Below are 21,577 nucleotides of genomic sequence, written 5' to 3'. Positions count from 1 at the left end.
TTTTTCAACCACAGAAGCAAGTCCTTTTAAAGCCAGAACTATATCTTGCCTCAAAATACTATTATTCTCTGCTAAAAGCTCTTTCACTTCCCCTCTAATTTGAGATATAGCATTTCTCATTATATCTTGCATATCTTTTACCGTTATTGGTTGCAGAGGAGGAGAAGATGGTGGTGTAGCTTTAGGTTGTTGTGCTAGTAATATCGCAGGAGAAGAGGCCACTTTGGGTACTGTAGAAGTCACTTGACGCTTTGAAGCCATCTTCAAAGATTTATTTCTTCTTTCCTCCTTCTTGAAAAAAATACAGAAAAATACAAAAAAAATCCCTTAAAAAAGTGACGAAAAAAAGTTAAACAGAGAGGGAAAATACTCCTCCTAAAACCCAGATCCACCTTCAAAAAATCATTATAAATAATCAAATCCGTTCCGTTCCGTTCCAATCACCTAAAAAGAAAAAAACCTGCCGATCGCCATTTTACTTTCCCTCTCAGCAAAAGAAAAAAAAAAGGGAATAAAAATAAATCTTTAAACTTAAAGTCCAAAAAAAAAAAAAAAAAGTAAAATCCTCTATTCAGCTCTGTCCGCTTTTAAGATAACTCACCAGATCACTTTAACAGCGGAGGTGGGAGCGGCGTCTCGCTTTGTCCCTAGAGACAAAGACAGCTGAGAAGCGGAGACAATCTGAACTCCATGGGAGCACTCTTCTCTCCGCCCCCCCAAAAATTCTTTGGGGGATTTCAGAGGCTCTACCACTATTCAGATGATACTCCCCTCCCTCCCTTTGCCCGGGAAGGAGGTTTTGAACCACAGAACAGCTGATGCCTCCTGTTCTCAGCGGTTCTAACACTTTCTCAGGAGGACGATACAAAGTATCCGCCAGCGCAAATGCACCGGAAGTCCAACTATAACAATTCTTAATATTTCGGAACTATACCAAAATTTAGGAGTGTAAGAGTGTTGGTAGACCACAGCATGGTAGACAAGCATGTAAATTTCAAAAACATACCGCAGTTTGCTGAGGGAGATTGCCAGGAACTGAGAGTGACATTACAGACAAAAATCCAGTTCACACATCATTCTAACCCAGTGTTTCTTAATCTTGCTAATTTAAGCTATGCAGACTTCAGTTCTGTGAGTTGAAGTCTCAAAGATTGATAAATACTGCTCTAATAATTTGGTTTCTTTCAACTTGGTATAATATGTTTAGTGATCCAAATTACTTCATTTGTAAACAATGGTGTATGGTATTTAACTAAATCTTTTCTCAAGCATTCTGATAAGTAGACCAGAGTTTTTCATTTTTGTTTATTTGTTTGTTTTGATGCCTTTGAGTTAGTGTTGACTTCTGGCAACTGCCAGCACTAGTCTCTGCAGTATTTTTGGCAAGGTTATCCCCCCCCCCCCCAGAAATGGTTTACCATTGCCTTCTTTCCAAGGCTGAGAGTGAATGACTGCCCCGAAGTCCACAACTTCCTTTGAGCCTAAGGCAGAACTAGAACTCAGTCTCCTGGTTTATAGCTTGGTGCTTTAATCACTACACCAGACGAGCTCTCACCAAAGACTCATACACCATCTTTAAGACTAACACACACTTTTCCCTAGAAAAGCAGGAAACTTAACTTACTCAATTATAATGGAGTCCACTTAATCAATTCAATGTGCATGAGTCAACCAATTACAAATTGGCAGATAACTATGGTTAATAAATCAAGGGTAATATATAGTCTATCATTCTGACACAATTTTCTAAACCAAATTGAAAGGAGTAGAAGGAACACATATGTGAGACATATCAATTCCAGGAGTAAAGTAACTATTTTTTCTGAAATATTATTGAAGATATTTGTCTCAGGTTTTTACAATCTAATATACAAATATACTGTAGAAGAATTGGAGAAATGAAGTAAAACAAGCAAAATAGTTTTGTTTCAAGATTATTCCAACAGAAAAATGGAAATTATATTACATAATTTTCTTTACTTTTTTCTTCTTTTAGTAGTTTGTATTAATTTTTATATGCATAAATATAATACTTGATAAAAGTTATTAAAAAATTAAATAAAGATTCCTTCCTTCCACCATCACAAATATACAGTAAATACAAAAATATACACACATGACTAGAAAGTCCATAGAGAATTAAATCTAATGGAAACATTTTGTATTCCTGTTTCAGCTGAAGACTTTTACAGATGAAATAGGTACTAATAAAATTATACCCATTTGAAGAATACATATGAATTGTTATATTTAAGTACTTTGACATTTTAGAAAAGTATATACACTTTCCTTGCATTTGCTTTAAAAATCAAATTCACTTTCTGTGATGGGATGGTAGTATATTTTTAATTTCAAAATAACATAATATTCTATAGTATGATGCAATTTCAAAGTACTCAACTCAGCAAGAAATGGCAAATGCCCCAGCAACAAGAAGATAAAAATGTAGTCTTAGCAGATAAACATAGTACTAGACTAGTCACAGAAGTTATTTATATGTCTGAATTAACAGATGCTTGATATACAATCTCATTCTAAAAAGGCAAAGCTAAGCAATACTTAAGGTAGCATACCTTAAATACAAGATCAGTACATTTGTTCTTCCTTTCATCTAATGATCTGTAATGTTTGTTTGGCAATGCTAATCCATTTTAAATAATGAAGTAAACATAATTGTGTGATATTAAATAGATAACTGAAAGCATGACTGCTCAGGGTACAGTATATTCCTCTTTATTCAAAGATCATGCCCAGCTGTTTGCTCTGTAATAGGAAAGATCTTCCAGTATGTAACAGGTCTCTCTTGCTTACCATAATAATAGAGAGATATGCTTAAGAAACCAATAACCAATGGAAAAGAATGCCTCTCTTATTTATAAATGTGCTTCAACCTTTCAAAATTTATAATTAAGAGCACATAGAGCATATAAAAGGTTGGGCAGAAGTTTCACTGAGATTAACAATGTGTTTCAGGTTGCTGTGAGAACATTTAATAGTATCTTTTGAAATAATTTCTTAAGAAATTGAGAGATGTAGATAACAGCCCTCTTTACTTTTTCAAAACTCAACAAACAAGAATACATAGTGTTATGTCCTGGGCCGGCAGGCACAGGCTGCAGCGACTGGCCCGGGCAGACCATGTGGATGCCCGGGGCAAGAAAGGCTGCTTCCAGCCTTTGCAATGATTGGCCAGCAAGGTATTGTGCTGCCTGGGACAAGAAAGGTCAATGCCTCTTTTCCTGAAACAGAACACATAGAAAGTTATGATGGGAAACAAATCCCACAACATTCCATACAGATTTCTAAACAGTCTGCTGATTCACAACAGGCATCCATAATGCCACAGTCCATGTCACATGGGCAGTTGCAGTCATCTTCCATTTCTTCCCCACAGCAGCAGGCCACCCCAGAGCAGATTCCGCATGAGGTTTGTTCCAAAATGAGGCCACAGAGGGTGATGAATTCACAGAACAAGCAGGCCAAAATGCAATGCACACAGCAATCTTGAGAAAGTAGACAGGGAGGGAAGGAATAAAGAAAAGAACAGAAATTTCATACTACATTCTGAATTACCATTCTGGAGAAAACAAAACACCTTAAAAATAAACAAAACCATCTTCATTTTTTCCTCATTACATCATTTGCATGCATAATATGAGAAGCACTTTTGCATGCCAGCTCACCTTCCTTTCAATAGTCTACTCATGAAGAAGAATGACCCCACTCTTAGTTAAAACCTTTTTTTGGATTGCTTTTGCTGATTAAGATATGCCTATATTGATTAATTTGGTTTCATTATATTATGTTTTATATTGGGTTAGATTTTGTATACCCCTAAAATGTCCAGAATGAAGTAATTTATGAAGCAAATAAATAAAAATGAATCAATAAATAAATGTTACAAAAAGATTTCAGAGGCTTAACAGTAAAGCTCAGAGGCACAGAAGACATAAAATTAAGTTCCTAAGGAACATGTTGTATCACCAAATTCATATCATTTTATCATTTTGGACATGCCAGGTATTCGTTCTCCGTAAGAGGAACAATGATAGTTGTTATTTCAAATAATCTTTCCCAATCAGTCCCCTTTTATTTTGGAATTTTTGGCTTTATCACTGCACTTATTCTTCTTGCTTCAAGACTACTCTATATGATGCATGGCCTTAATCCAGCTGCAACACCAAAATCAAAACAAAAAAAGTCAATTTTCTTTCATGCTAATAAAGAAATGCTAGTTATAAAATATAAAAATAAAATTGGGTTGAAAAAAATCTTCAGTCTGTCATTTATAAATGAACTGGGTACAGGTAGTCCTCACTTACAACATTTAATTTAGTGACCTTTCAAAGTTATAACAGCACTGAAAGAAGTGACATGACTGTTTTTCACACTTACGATAGCATTCCCACAGTCATGTGATCAAAATTCAGACACTTGGCAACTGACTCATTTTTATGATGGTTGCAGTGTCCTGGGGTCATGTGATTCCCTTCTGTGACCTTCGGACAAACAAAGTCAATGAGAAAGCCAGATTCACTTAACAATTGTGTTACTAACTTAACAACTGTAATGATTCATTTAACAACTGTGGCAAGAAAGTTTGTAAAATGGGCCAAAGTTTATTTAACAACTGTCTTGCTTAGCAACAGAAATGTTGCACTCAATTGTGGTCATAAGTCAAGGACTACTTGTAATGCAAAAAATGTTGGGAGAGATGCATATTTAATTCATCCACAATCAAAAGAAATTAGCCATTGGCGTTACATAAGCATTTTTGTTTAAATATTGTTATCTTATTTTTATAAATAATGGACAGTGATACATAAACACTTAAATATGACAAATAGAAAATGTTCACTGGTAACAAAACAGGAAAGAAAAACCAGCCAGTAAAAAGAATGCTTGCATATATTAAATAGTGTTTTTCATGAAGAATAAGCATATCTACAAGTGACCTTCATCCAGTGCTTAGCAGATACCACACATGAAATGAAGCAGGGGAGTACAAGTTCAGTGAAGAGGACCAAAGCCAGATTGATGGGGATTAATTAGACTGTTGTCATGGAGACCCTATTTGAATAAAACTAACAATTTCCTCTCTGTTTTTTAAAAAATAATGTAAATGAGGAAGTTAAGAAGCAATAGGTGTCTGAGTATTGATAATTCAAGATTAGCTTAACTTTTTTTCTCTACCTTGACAATGAACACCAAATAAAGAAGGAAAAGAAAGAAAAGTTTCCAAGTTACAACAAATTATAACTACCACTAAACAAAATGAAATGGCCATGCAATTAATGGCAATGACACTACATGCAGAGTAAAGATTGTGAAAATAAAACAAATAACCATAATTGTCATCATCTAGTATTTTAATTTGTTAGAGCCATTACATTCCAAAATTGTAGCATACAACATCCAGAATAAAATTTAAAACTATTAGTAACATAACAGAACACAACAATTCCAACAAAAACAGCCATTACAATAAAATACATGTACAGCACTAACACATTAGTTCAGGTGCGGGACAATTATTGTGGCACAAAAATAATTACAAAACCCAGGTAATCCTCGACTTACAACCATTTGTTTAATAATCATTCAAAGTTATAATGGCACTGAAAAAAGTGACTTATGTCTATTTTTCACACTTATGACCATTGCAGCATCCCCGCTGCAGTATCCCCATGGTAAAAATTTGATCATGATCAACATTTGGCTGTTTGGCAATTGGCATATATTACCGTATGTCCTGGGTCATGTGATCACCTTTTGTGATTTTTTAAAAAAAATCAATGGGGAAGCTAGATTCACTTAACAATCATGTTACTAACTTAACAACTTCAGTAATTCACTTAACAACTGTGGCAAGAAAGGTAATAAAATTATCTTGCTTAGCAATAAATTTTGGGCTCTGTTATGATCATAAGTTGAAGACCACCTGTAGCTTTTATTTTTCTAAAATGAAACCTATTTAGAAAAAAGGGAGAGGAATTCACCTAAATAACTAAGCAACAAAGTTGCTGATCCTGATTACCAACATTGAGAAAGAACTACCTGTACATTCTTCATTTATTTTTGCAAAGTTCCTTTGAAAATAATTTAAACAGATGGCAATGTATGCCACAACATTTTCATATCATTTTATTAATATAATCTTATTATCAATCAGAGTCACTTGAAAAATAATTCTAAACAGTTTATCTGTTTGACCATTTTTATTGCCCATGTCTATTTATAGATTATCCATGAATCCAAATCTTTTCTGAGTAAATAAGTGTCATGACAAAGCTCAAGAAGGTACAAGAATCCATTGGGTGACCTTAAAAGGTCAAAAACAGATATAAGCCTCTCTGAAACTGCTATTCAGAGTACAAATAGAAAAAAAAGCCCTGTCTGAAAGTCAAGGAAATTGAGTGACCTCTTGATCAATGCTGAGATGTTTGTAAAAAAGGGAAGAAGCATTATGTGTTGTCCTAAATGTAATGCAGAGATGAACTTTGAAGAGAGGAGGCACCTGGATGAAGGATTATTGTGTTTCTAAAGAGAAAAAGAAATATCCCAAAGTAATACCCATACTTTCCCCTCTGAGCATGCCAATTATTAAGAACATTCCAGATGGAATTTTAAGATGCTTATTTCACTACTAAAATCTTTCATATCATCTGGCCTGGTTATTTGAGAATCCACCTATGTTCCATAGTTATTGCCAACTGTACCTAATTGGTCAATAGGTCAGCATTAATTAAGCTTTAATTAATGACTATCACTTTGTTCATATCATAGATCTACATGATATATGATAATTATGCATCATATAGATCTATCATTATGACTTATCACTTTGTTGTATGTACAGAGAGCTTATGCACCCAAGACAAATTCCTTGGCCAATAAACTGTTCTGTTCTACCCTACCCTATCCTATTCTACTCTTCCCATTCCACCCCATTCCATTCTATGATAATTCCCACTCTGAGACTCTTATTTACCATGGAGATAAGCAGGGAATGACATCATGCAGGGACCAGTAGGGATGGTGGTGGGTAAGGTTAAAGATAAACACTTTAACTAAATGCTTTATGAGTGAATTAGAAAAAGGGATTCAGCATTCATTGGAAGGTAGAAAACAAAAGTTACAGTAGCTTCTGAATCAGCTATCTGATAAACTGTGTTTACCTCATGTCTATACTTGGAAAACATGGGAAAACCTTACATGCTCAATAAGGCAAGAACTGAGGTAACTTCTTTTATCCACCTAAGCAGTAGTATATTTTGACAGGAATTTCTGACAGCTAATAACATGAAGCCAAACTTCCTGTGAAAAATTAAGTATAATCCAGAGTCCAATTATAATCCAATAATATAGAATAACTTCCCACTATTATTGATGGATTTTTATTTTATTAATTAAATTTAGAATCTATCTCACAGAATGACTCTGGACGGTGTACAATTAAAAAAATAAACATTTACAGAATGCTTTGGAGAAAACAGCACGGCAGATCAAAAAAGAGACAGCAGAGCTTTTGAGGAGAAAAATAGGGAGATGAGAGAAGATATAGTGCTGGCTCTCCAAGGGCTAGCAGCTCATGTAGAACATCTGGATGAGCATGTGGATGATGTGGTGGGAAATGTTGAAAGGTTAGAAGATAGAGTTGAAAAAGTAGAAAATAGTGTTGATACAGCACAGAATGAAATTATTATGGCACAATATAGGGATATGGAATATGCTTTGTGAATAAGAGGGCTGAAGGAGAATTTGCAAGAAGAAATTGCAGCAGATTTAGCTCCTATTTTGGGATGTGATTCTGAAAAAATTTTGAGAGAGATAGAAAAATTTTTTAGGGTTAATTCATGGATTGTGAGACAGAGAAATTTACCAAGAGATGTGGTGAGTTATTTTTCCAGAAGATTACTTCGTAATGAAATTATACAGGCTTTTTACAAGCAAAGATTTCAAATTGCAGCTCAAGATGTTATAATTTTAAAAGAAATACCTCCAAAAATTCTTAGAAAAAGAAAGGACTTTGCTTTTTTGGCCGAGGAGCTTAAAAAACAACAGGTTCAGTTCAGATGGGATTTACCTGTTTGAATTGTGGTGAACTATGCCGGGACACGTTATAGACTTAATACAATTTTTAAAGCAAGAGATTTTTACGCTTCCATTTTGAAGGCAGGTACACCACCATCTCCACGATCTAAGAGAATTGATGAAAAGCTTGAAGAACAGCTGGCTGAAGGAGCAATGTCATTAGTTTCAGGAGATTTGCAGGTTGAATCTATGCAACAGTGTTTGGAGTTAAAAGATGATCCAAAGGAGCAGAGAATGACTTGTGCAGCACATAGACGTAAAGAAAAAGAACAACAAAAAATGGATGTTGGATCCACAATGCATTCGACTACCTCAGAGCCAATGGGAGGAACAAGACCGAAGAGATCTTCGACGGCAGACTTACAAGCAGTGTTCCGGAGGCTTCATGCCACTAAAAATGGCAAAGTTTCTGACATGGAAAGTTAATGGTTTGAATTCACCACAGAAAAGAAAGAAAGTATTTTATTATTTGAAACAACACAAGAATGATGTTGTATGTTTGCAAGAGACTCATATTACTTCAAAGGACTAAAAGTATTTGATTAACTCTGGGCTGGGATTACATTTTATAGCCTCGGCGCCGCAGAAAAAAGGGGGAATAGTTATCTATGTGAGGAAAGACTTATTGCCGAAATTAATTGATTCTGACTCATAAGGAAGATATGTTATTATTGATTTATTATTAAATGGTAAGAGATGTCTTATTATTGGATTATACGCCCCTGATCAACAACAGAAACAGTTTTACAAGTTGATACATCAGAAATTAATTCAACTGGATTATAAATCTGTTATTATGATGGGTGACTGGAATGGTGTTTTAGATTCAAGTAAAGATAAGAAGAGTTCTTTTAAACTTTCTAATCATGCTAAATTACCCAAGCTATTTTTGACTTGAAGGATGACTTGGAACTTAGAGACATTTGGCGAGAACGGAATATTGAAGAAAGAGACTTTACTTTTTTTTCAGACAGACATCAATCATATTCCAGAATTGATTTTTTCTTAATTACTAATGACTTTTTTTCTAGGGTTAAGAATGTTAAGATTTTTCCTAGAATATTGTCTGACCATAATCCTGTACGGTTGGAGTTATCAGTTGAAGATGTGAATAGAAGGACTTGGAGATTGAATGAAAATTTATTTAGATATTTAGGGGAATTTACAGAAATGTAGAGAATATTTGAAGGAATTTTTTCTTTTGAATATGTATAAGGGTACTTCGATGCCAATGGTTTGGGATGCTAGTAAAGCGTATATGAGAGGGGTTTTGATTCAAATGAATAATGCGAATAGGCGTAAACAGATGCAAAAACGTGTAGAGTTGGAAGAAGAGATTAAACTCAAAAAGAAGGCTCTTATTTTAAATCCATTGGATAATAGTTTAAGGGTTTCTATAACTATGCTTATGGAGCAATTTAATATGTTAATGGCTGACCAGATTGCAATTAATTTGTGGTACATGAAACATAATACGTTTTGTAAAGCAAATAAACCTGGTAGGTGGTTGGCTTACCAATTACGAAAGAAACAGAATTCAAGGATTATAGAGAAAATAGATTATAAAGGTAAAGAGGTATATCAATAGAATCTGATCAAAAGGAGTTTTTCAGATTTTTATTCAAAGTTACATGCTAGTGAAAGTATACAAGTTTTAGATATAGAAAAGTATTTACAGGTAGCACACTTTCGTAGACTTTCTAACAACCAACAAGATGAGATGAATTGTTTAATTATTTCTGAGGAAATTATTTGGGCAATCAAATAATTAAAGGTTGGTAAGGCTCCTGGTACAGAAGGACTAACCGCAATTTATTACAAAATGTTATCTGAAGAAATGATAGAACCACTGAAGGAACTTTTTAATAGTATTTTGTTGGGAGCAGAGGTATCTCCATCTTGGAGAAGGACTTTCATATTGTTGATCCCAAAGGAGGATCAAGATTTGACCCAGCCTAAGAATTATAGACCTATATCTCTTTTGAATACAGATTATAAGATTTTTTCAAAAATATTGGCAAATAGGTTAATGCAAGTTTTGAAGCAATTGATCCATAGTGATCAATCTGGATTTATAACTGGAAGGTATATGAAATATAATGTAAGACAAATTGTTAATCTAATTGAGTATTTGGATAAGAATAATCAAATCCCTGCAGCTTTGATATTTTTGGATGCGGAGAAAGCTTTTGATCAATTAAATTGGCAATTTTTATTGAGAGTTGTAGAAAAAATGAATTTTGGGGATAAATTTTTGTATGCTCTTAAGGCTATATACCAACAGCAATCGGCACAAATTATAATTAATGGAGGATTAACAGATGCATTTAAAATTGAAAAGGGTACTAGATAAGGATGTCCACTATCCCCATTGTTATTTGTTTTAACAATGGAGATTTTATTAATTAAAATTTGTGAATCAACTACAATAAAGGGAATAAAAATAAAACAGAATGATTATAGGTTGAGAGCTTTTGCCGATGATTTGGTTGTGACATTATCTCAACCGATAGATTCCCAGTATGGGAAAGTTTCTGGTTTTAAGGTAAATAATAATAAGACTAAAATATTTTCGAAAAATATGTCTATGAGGGAAAAAGATATGTTAGCTAAATTAACAGCTTTTGAAATAGTGAAAAAGGTTAAATATTTGGGACTTTGCATCACAGCTTCTAATGTTAAGTTGTACAAAAATAATTATGAGACATTATGGGTAAAAGTGCAAAAGGATTTGAATGATTGGAAAAAATTACAGTTATCTTTGTTGGGGAGTATCTCAGCGGTTAAAATGAATGTTCTTCCAAAGTTTCTTTTTTTGTTTCAAATGATACCTATCTTGAAAAAAGACGCCAACTTGGAGGAATGGCAGAAGGGTATTAATAAGTTTATTTGGGCAGGGAAAAAACCAAGAGTTAAGTTTAAGATTATACAAGATACATGGGAAAGAGGAGGACTTAAGGCGCTTAATTTAAAACTGTATTATGATGCAGTGGCTTTAACGCTGATTAGTGATTGGTTTAAATTAACAAATAAAGATATACTTTTTCTTGAGGGATGGGATTTATTATATGGATGGCATGCATATTTAATTTATAATAAAAAAGTAGATCAGGTTTTTAAATCTCATATTTTAAGAAACGCTTTATTACAGGTCTGGAAGAAGTATTATTATAGGTTAAATTATAAAATTCCAATTTGGGGGATTCCCGGACACGTGATAGAGGGGGTATCTAGAGGAGTGAATTTGGATAGGATTTCTTATAAGGAATTACTTAGTTTGGTAGGGAAGGATTGGCAATTAAAATCTTTAGCTGAGTTGAAGCAAGAAAATATTCTACACTCTTGGTTTCAATATAATCAATTGTTAGTTAGGTGGAGTTTAGATCAAAAGGTTGGTATTACTTTAGAGGATGCAAATTTGGTAAAACAGATTAAAGATCAAATTCAAGCCCATATAAAGAGAATATATAATGTTTTAATAGAATTGGATTCTGAAATGGAGTTAGTTAAAGATTGTATGGTAAAATGGGCACAAAATTTTCAAGAGCCGATTTTATTGGACACATGGGAGACAATTTGGGTTAGAAATGTAAAATTTACTCAAGCTCAAAATTTGGGAGAAAATTTTTATAAAATGTTTTATAGGTGGCATTTGGATCCCCAAAAGTTGTCTTGTATGTATCCCAACTTGCAGCCCAAATGTTGGAGATGTGGTAGTTTGGATGCAACTTACTTTCATATTTGGTGGACTTGTAGATATATAAAAGCTTTTTGGATTAAAATTTGGTGGAACATTCAAAATATTTTTAAAAGAAAGATAAAATTTACTCCTCAACTATTTTTGTTGGGTAAAATTGTAGATTTTGCTGTTAAGGAAACTAATTTGATGTTGAATTTAATAACAGCAGTAAGGCTGTTGGTAGGGCAATATTGGAAGAAGGATTGTTTGCCAACTGTAGAAGAATGGACGCTTAAAGTGTCAAATTTAGCAGAAATGGCTAAGTTTTCTGCTTATTTGAAGGATCATTCATAAGAAAGATATATTTCAGTTTGGAGAAGATGGATAGATTATATTCAGAATAAATATGGGACTAAAAAGTTCCATTTATTTTAATGAATAAATTTTAGAATACTATTATTGTAATTATTAATATTAATAGTTTAGTATAATGGAATTTTTATTATATCGTATTGTTTATGAATTAGGATTTTAATTTGTTTATATGATTAAGTTTATTTGTAAATTGTTTATTCTGTGTTAAAAGGGAGTTAAAGTGCATTATATTTGTTTATCTACATAGTTGGTTAATGTTAGTTAGATTATGATTATTATATTTTTTTACCCTGTATTCAGCTCTGGGAAGTGGGGTATAATTTGTAATTTTTGTAAAACTTTTTAATAAAAAAATAAACATTAAAAACTGTCTCTTTTTACTGAGATACAACTTTTAATACTGTATCTCAGTAAAAGGAGGCAATTTTAAAAAGGATAGAATAATTAAAATTTTTAAAAAAGGTAGGAAGAGGTCGTTCAAAACACTAACCAAACCAAGGTTGTCTATTTCTCTGTAAGCTCAAATGAGTCGGCAGAGCTAGGTCTTCAAAATCTTCCAAAAGGTCAGGAGTATTCCCCTCTGGGGAAATGGTATTCCAAAGGCCAGGCTGATTGCAGAGAAAGCTCTCTTCCTAGATGCCACATCAAAATATTTTAACTGACAGGTTCTATAGTCCCTTTCCTACCTGACTGGGTGGGATGCACTGATGTAATGAGGAAATGTGGTTTCCAGGTAACCTGACACCGTGTAACTGATGTACCTCCACTACAATAGATTGAGGTGGTGGGTATTAAAGAAAATATTCTTCTTTACATTTTTTTCACCAAGTGATAAATAGTTGGTGGCACAATGTTGATTTAGCCCAGCAGCTTTTCTGTGTTCAGCATGACTGGAAGAATGGATGTAAGGACTGAAATTCTAATGATGTCCTATTACTGTAGTAAACTTTGCCATAAGCTTTGAGGCTGATACAATGCAGGAATTGAAACTTTCTGAAGGAGATGCTTGGCCTCCAACCTTCATATCAACAAATTATATACACAGAATCATAAAATCATTTAATTGTACAATTGGAAAGGGATACACACAGAAAAATAGAAACATCAGAGACATAGTTTTTATTCTCTGATAAATTCAATTTTTCTCCATGTAACAGAGAGAGAGCTTGCCAGATTCTAGGTCAAGTGGAAAGCTGTAGACTTAACAAGGATCTGAGGAAACAATCCATATCCTTTCCAGAGGTAGAAGTGGCAATCTTTGTGGGAGGGGCTGAGGACTGGAGAATGGATGAGTATCATTGTTTGCCTTACATATTGCCTACTGATTGGTATAATTTAAGGTGCCTATTTTACCTTTTTTAAGGTTTTTGGATATGCCATCCTCAATCTCTGCCCATTCAATAGTTACAATGGTGTTGGACAAAAGGTGGTTATGATGTGTCACCTTTTGCAAGCTTCCCAGCCAGCTTCCCCAGAATGTCAATGGGGAAGCTAGCAGAGAAGGTTGAATGTCACTGGGATAAGTCTCCCTCACCTATGCATCATTCCCCAGACCCTCTGTGCTCACATCATGCCAGCCACTTGCACAGGACCATACACTCTCCTTGACCTGCACAGCATCTCTTTACAATCTCCCTGACCCTCCCTCCCTTATGTACCCTCTATGACTGTTACATGTGAACCCTCCCTGACTCACACTGTGCTTCTTGTGCATCCTCCCCAACTCCTGCACCAAACGCTTGCCCAACCCACAATGAGCCTAATGCATACCTCCTTATACCCACTCACTTTTCAATCTGTGCAGAAACTCTTGTACACCCTCCCTGACTTCCTCCACACCTCTTCATGTCCTCCCCCACCCAGCAGCAGTCACTTGCTTACCTAGGGGCCTGGGACTTGCAACTTCCTGCCAGATTCCCATTGATGTTGGTTGTGGAAAGCCAGCAGGAAGTTGCTTTCCCTAACAACTGTGGGATTCAGTTAACAATGACAATCAGGAATACAGGAATTGCCATCCCTAAGCAATACAAAAAGTCAACAATCTTTACTTTTTGTTTTAGAAAATGTGCTATACACTATATTTTTCAATTTAAAACAGACATAATTATTGTACTCTAGCAGCAGGAGGTACAGTGATACAACTCTGATGTGAGACTGTGAGAATTCTGTGAGAGAAGCAGAAAAGTGACACTTAAATTATTTCAGTGAATAGCGGGAAGCACTCGAGAATATAAAAGAGAAAAGGAAAGTATAAATTTGCAGAGGCTAAAAGCAAGAGGTTTAGATATTGGCATATCATAAAAGCTACATACAAAACCTGAAGGATCAGAAAGGTGACACATGAGATGTGAAATGACATAATTCTCGCAACCAGACAAGAGCTCCTCTTGACAAGATGTCAAGAGGGGAAAACAAGGCCTTTCTAAACAAACAAGATGCTACACACATTTGGTGATCATTCATATAAAATTGTATTCTTATATTTATCTTTGTTTTTTAATATCTTGAAACATTCTCTGTGATTTATCTGTTGATTCATAATATTTTGAAAATCATTTGCATTACATTTATAATTTGCATAATATATTTATTCTATTCTTAGATTAGTTTTTCCTAATATTTTAAAGAATAAAGCCTTCCCTCACTACAGTATTGAATAACTCCATAAGATCTAATTCCATATATCAAGATTTAACCAACTGATTGTTAGACAGCCAATTTAATTAATATCAGCAGCAATTTAACTTTTCTTGTTGAGTAAGTCATTGAAACAGAGACTGCTTTGAGAATACTGATCTCCAAATCAATGGCCAAGTTAGAAGTGTAAGATTTTGCATCTATATATTTACCAACTATGCCTTAACCACTACATCAAGCTGGTTCTCAATATATATTAGATATAGTAATGTGTGTTTTTGTGTGTATGTGTGAGAGAGATTCCTTGTAGGCTGGAGTTTTTCCTCTCATTGTAATGAGAACTGTATGGATTCTGTGCTCAATCCAGTTAATAAAAACTGCTTAAACTAGTAATCTATAAAAGAAAGTTTATAAAGTTGGGCAATATACATTTGAAATGGAGGAGAGATTGAAACTGCCAAGATGATCAGTATTCCAGAACAATTGTCTCATGTTTCATGTAAGCAATATTCCAGTATTTGAGGAGCTGCCACAAAGAAGGTCAAATTATTTTGCAAAGCATCAGAAGGCAAGACAAGAAACAATGGATGGAAACTAATCAAGGACAGAAGCAATCTGGAATTAAGGAGAAATTTCCCAAGAGTGAGGACAATTAATCAGTGGAACAGCATGCCTTCAGAGATTATAGGAGCTTCATCACTGGAGGTTTTTAAAAACAGACTAGACAGCCACCTACCTGAAATGTTATAGAATCTCCTGCTTGAGCAGGGAGTTGGACTAGAAGAATCCATGGTCCCTTCCAGTTCTATTCTGATTGATAGCAATAACAATAGCACTTAGGCTTATATACTGCTTCACAGTGCTTTACAGCTCTCTCTAAGTGGTTTACAAAGTCAGCATATTGTCCCCAGCAATCTGGGTCCTCATTAAATCGACCTCGGAAAGATGGAAAGATGAGTCAACCTTGAGCCAGTGAGAATTGAACAGCCAAACTGCAGGCAGCCAGCCGTCAGCAGAAGTAGCCTGCAGTACACCACCATGGCTCTGGGTTGATTGATTAATGGTGAGAGAAAATTATGAAAGGGGCTAAAAATGGTATTTGCTTTGTTCTCCTTTTCTTTTTTAACTTCTGCTGCTCTTTCTCAGGTAGTTGGATCAATATATTAATTGAAGGCTCCAAAGAAACAAGAATAAAATATATTTATATATTGAGGGTATGGAAATAAATTAGCATTTACAGGTAATCCTTGACTTATAATTACAATTGGATCTGGAACGTTCATCGCTAAGTTGTTAAGTAAGTCTCATCCAAATTTTTGGTGAGGCAGTTAAGCAAATCATATGGCTATTGAAACCAGCTAGGAAAGTCACAAATTGCAATCATATGATCCTGGGACACTGCAACCATCATAAATACATGCCAGTTGCCAAGCACCCAAATTTTGATCATGTGACCATAGGCAGGCTGAAACAGTTGTAAGTGCAAGGACCAGTTATAAGTGACTTTTTTCAGCACCATTGTAACTGTGGACTGTCACTAAATGAATGATTTTAAGTAGAGGACCACCTATACATATCAATGCCCAGGATCAAGTTTCTATAAGAAATGTACACTTTTGGGAATGTACTAAGACCTTGTCAATGACAAAATAATAAGTTGTTACTACACATTTTAAAATATTTGCCTATCTCCTAAATACAAAGCAATTCTATCTTGCCTCTGTAATGATACTGCCACTTACCATATTTTCCCCAAATAAGACCCGGTCTTATTTTTTTTTTTACCTCTAAAAGAGGCAGTAAGTCTTATTTTGGGGGAATATCTTATTTTTTTCCCAACACCTGCCTCGCCTCATGGCGGTGGCACCAACAGCCCTGTCCAGCAGGACCCACATGGCCACCAGCCCATGAGACAAGGCAGGTGAGGAAGGGGATGGAGCTGCTTCAAGCACTCCATAGGCACCAAACACTTTTCGCCCAGAGGGTGACCAGAAGCTTAGTCTGCTTGCAAATGGGGTGCTTAGAAACCAAGCAATTCGCTCTGTTTCCAAGCGCTCCATTTGTAAGGAATGAAGCTTCCAATCTCCATCATTTCTCTGTCTGGGCAAAAAGTGTTTGAGTATCTATGGGATGCTTAGAAACCCAGTATAAAAAAACCTTTTGCCTGGATGGAGAAATGACAGAGACTAGAAGCTTCGTCTGCTTGCAAATGGGGTGCCTGGAGATGGAGTGTATTGCTCAGTTTCTAAGTTCCCCATTCACAAGCAGATGAAGCTTCCAGTCTCCCTCTGGGCAAAAAGTGCATGGCACATCCAGATCACCTGCCTTCCCCTGCCTCTGCCCTCAGACTTACCTGTGCTGTGCCAAGTGGCCAATGGGTTGTGGCTGCTGCCAGACACCATTGGTCCCCACATGTTTGCCCCTGCTTGTGCTGGCCATGCCTACCCCCCTGGGCTTATTTTTGGGATAGGGCTTATATTAGGCCCACCCCAAAAAATCAGGCTAGGACTTATTTTCAGAGTGGGTCTTATTTTAGGGGAAACACGGTAGCAATTTAAAAAAAAATCTATGATTCAGATGAAATATCTGAAAGCAGGAAATACTTCTCATTTCTTTCAAATATGTGGCTGCAATTTCCACCAAATATTTTCCTTTGGGGAAATAAGTTATGTTTTACAGTAATAATTTCTACTTCCTTCTGAAACATGACTCAAAACTCTTTAATTTTGATGATTTTTTTGATGATTGCTTAATTATTATCAGGAATGGGCTTTGTTATCAACTTACCTTCAGATAAAGGACTTGGTTTATGACAATAAGCAGAGCTTTTCCTATTGCTTTCAATGTTGACCAACAGGCTGGACTGAATTTTTCTGTGTATCTTTTGGGAAACAGGTGCAGAAAATGTTTGGTTATCTAGCGCATCAACTTTGACTCCACTGCAAAATCCGCTTTCACTATTCAGACCTCTGGGACTATTTTGTTTTTTGCTGGTTCCTTCCTTATACTTGTCAAGCGGCAAAGCATTTGTCTGAGGCAAACGCTGAGGTTGTGCTTTAAAAATATGTCAGAAAAGAAAGAATTAGAGCAGTTAATTGCTGTAATGATGCCTAAAACCCCCCCGGTTAATTCATTCCACACATCTTAAGTTGCCATGTTTGAGAAACACTGCTTTAAACACTAACTATGGATTTAATTTGATCTACCAGTGAAACCATGGTAAGAGATTTACTTATTTACTGTAAGAAATTAATACTTTAAAGATTTAAAACCTCGGAGAATGTTAAGTATTCTGAGTCAAATAAAGTTTCTCTAAGCATAGATTAAAAATTAACCTATCGTATTTTCTGGTGTATAAGACGACTTTCTAAACCCTGAAAATCTTCTCAAAAGTCCGGGGTCGTCTTATACGCCGGGTAGCTGTTCTCTGAATTTAAAACCAATCTGCCCCCTAGTGGCCAGCCCTATTTTTTTTACAGAAATAAACACTAACACAGTGTTTCTCAACCTTGACAATTTTAAGGCATGTGGATTTCAACTCCCAGAATGCAGGACAAAGCATTCAAAAATCCCATTTTTCTACATCGCCCATCACTTTATTCTTTTTCAGGAAAAACAATTAAATAGTAGAAAACAGTAAGCTATATAAATTAAGAACATTACTTCTACAAAAAAAGAGAAACATTTGATTTACTTATTATACCTATAGCAGCAGTCATGAATATATGGAAAAGATTTTTGATTAAGAAAGATACTGGTCAAAGGAAAAAGATCAAAGTGAAAATTAAGAAAATAGATGATGGGATCTAACAGAGAGAATATTTAAAAAAGAAACATTTGTTTGAATATGGTTAAAGAAACAGAAAAGATTCTGAATACATATGTCATTCTAAGAGAGATGAATTCCTTAAATAATACTGTATGCTTTCCCCCCCTTTTATTTTATTTCTTGATATAAGTAATATAATACTGCTGAAATGGCCTAGATGAAGTAAATGTTTTAGATAATTAAATGTGTCTGAATTTACGGAAATTATAATGTATAAAAAAGAAAAAAATGTTTTGAATAAGACCTAAAGGATTAGATGACTAGGCACATTAAATGGAATATTTAAAGATTAAATATATTTCATCAAAATAATAAGAACTATATTATTTCAAGGTTTGCAAAGAAGACATTTTGAGGAAAAGGGGAAATCAACTAAATGTACTATGTGGATTATAGATTATAGAAACCAATTGTTAATGATTTTTCTTTACAAATGTAAACCCAGCAAACGCACTGTTTACCAACTATTAAGTGATTTATATTTTAAAAAATCAATAAAATATATGGGGGAAAAAATACCAGCTGAGTTCAGGAAGCATTAGGGAAGCAGTGGTGGGCAACACTTGCTTTCTAGCAGCAAAGGAATGGAGCTCCTATTGTGCTCATCTATAAACAGAAATTCAATATTGTACCGTATTTTCTGGCATATAAGACGACTTTCTAAACCAGTGGTTCTCAACCTGTGGGTCGGGACCCCATTTGGGGTCGAACGACCATTTCATGGGGGTCGCCAAATAAGGCTGTCCGCCATTTTTCCCCCTTTTCTTTGGCCACGCCCCTGGCACCCAGTGATGTATAAGTGGTTGGGGGTCACCAACATGGGGAACTGTATTATGGGGTCGCGGCATTAGAAAGGTTGAGAACCACTGTTCTAAATCCTGAAAATCTTCTCAAAAGTTGGGGGTCGTCTTATATGCCCAGTCGTCTTATATGCCGGAATATACGGTATATTATTCTATCTGTAGGCTCCAAGTTCCCATGGCTGTTAACTAAAATTAGAATTTTAAAAAATCATTAGCACAATATTGCTAAAAGTGCAAAAAAACCCACTACAATTTATAAAGGCAAAATACAAAAACTAAAAAGAAAAAAAGAAAAGAAAATGACACACACCCCCTATATAATAACATACATTTCCAGAAGTAATCCAGAACAGATATATTTTGGTTCCCTTTGGAAAAAAAACATCAAGACAGAAGTCTAAAACCACCATGCCTATTTTTTATTATAGAAAATCTACATTAGGAATGTTTTTCTATTGGTTTATGCACGTGGAGCTCATAAAATACACTTCCTAAAATAATTAGAGTAGAAATCCTTTGGACTTTCAATAAACAAAATGTTTCTGATGAAAATATTTTCTATAGTAATGGAATATATTCACTAATTTCTGGACTGTACACAAAGTAATCCTTGCATATATTACAGATGTACCTCCAAGTTACTGAAAATGAGGGGTCCTTGGTGCTTTCTGAGCTTGCTTGTTTTCTTTCAGATGTTTCATTACCCTAACTAGGTAACATCATAGTGCTAATCAGACTAGCATTGATGATGTTACCTAGTTAGGGTAATAAAATGTCTGCAAGAAAACAAGCAAGCTCAAAAAGCACCAAGGACCCCTCATTTCAACCCTGAGCTACAAATATTCTCCTTCATTGCTTACTAAAAAGTAAATGACAGGACAACTGCTTTACAAGCCTTCCAAATTTTGTCCATTTCAAGATTAGGAACCTCTTATATTGTTTATATTGCTAAGAAAATAACTTTGCATCTTTTTTGAGGGTTTAATGTTCTTTCTACCGAGTTATTCAGAAATTTATTTAAATGAAGCATGTTGGATAGCAAGAATTTCATTGTGGAAAAGAAAGCCAAGAATATTGAGAAATTGGGCTGGGCTGTCTCAAATCAGCCCTGACTTTTTAAAAATACTCTTACAATCTATTTTTAGAAGTAAGGGAAATTTTTCACACTGGCACATTAACATTGATTAACTTTATTAAATGAATGAACAAGCACCAAAGCATGGAGTTATTTCTTCACTGAGACTCTTTTTATGTCAGTAGGACCTGAATGAACATCTGATAACATATAGGGCAGGGGTGTCAAATTGCCGGCCCGCAAGCCGGACGTGTCACATGGAAGCCATGCCTACCCCATTGCCGGCAATGGCAAAACTGTCCCGATAGGTTGCGTGACATCACGAGACATTGCGAGTTTGACATGTCTGATATAGGGACAAAGATAGGCAAGAGTTGGAAATCTCAAAGGAGACAAATATTTTTTCACAGAATTTTTAATTTCTTAAGAGATTCAAATGGATCTTCCACTTTAAAAAATAATTCAACCTGGAAACTTACTATCACAAAATACATTTAGAAATTTGGCCACTAATATGTGGGTCAAAAGTTAATAATTTATTTGGTTATTATTTGTCAAACCTTTGCTTATATTGTCCCATTATTTTTATCCTCATCTTTTGTTTACTCAAGAGAAAGCAATAAATAGAATCTGAATTTCCTAAAGTGGTAGATGGAGACCATTAGGAAAATGAGGTGCACACAGCTAAGCATACTAGCTAGAGTCAGTTGGGCCTATTAGCATAAGTCAAGGAAGACACTAGTCAAACATGAATTTGTCAACTATCCTCAAAGTGAATTGAAACATGTTCAAGTAATTGAGGTAAGGTAAAATGAGTTTTCCTTATGTTCAGATGTAAAACTAAGGCACAATGGATATAAATGACTGTATAAATCCTGAGAAACTCAATGTAATCTATACAGATAATTCTATATGTTCATGTTCATATCTGCAATAATTTATTTATAATCCTATGATATTCCACTATATGGTATATGGCAAATCAGAAAGTGATGTATCTTTATCATCATTATGAAATAGTTGTTCAAACAGAATCTAAGCTACATTCAGTAGGAGTCATCGTACATTGTAATCATACATAGCTG

The 21,577-nt window shown here is 34.9% G+C and overlaps 1 protein-coding gene across 1 annotated transcript; it reads right to left on the bottom strand.

Annotated features, from left to right (window-relative positions):
• Nucleotides 1-810: 810 nt before the first annotated feature.
• On the bottom strand, nt 811-17,846 carry MDFIC (MyoD family inhibitor domain containing; the record flags this gene model as incomplete). The annotated part of the gene is made up of 2 exons (XM_039336066.1): nt 811-3,503; nt 17,573-17,846. Coding segments are annotated over 2 exons (516 nt in total), but the record flags the coding sequence as incomplete, so codon positions are not given.
• Nucleotides 17,847-21,577: the final 3,731 nt, after the last annotated feature.

Source organism: Crotalus tigris, unplaced genomic scaffold (assembly GCF_016545835.1).
Source record: "Crotalus tigris isolate CLP2741 ecotype Arizona unplaced genomic scaffold, ASM1654583v1 scf7180000017666.27876245, whole genome shotgun sequence".
Taxonomy (NCBI): Eukaryota; Metazoa; Chordata; class Lepidosauria; order Squamata; family Viperidae; genus Crotalus; species Crotalus tigris.
Note: the sequence above shows the minus strand (reverse complement) of the source record. Positions and strands in the feature narration are given on the sequence as shown.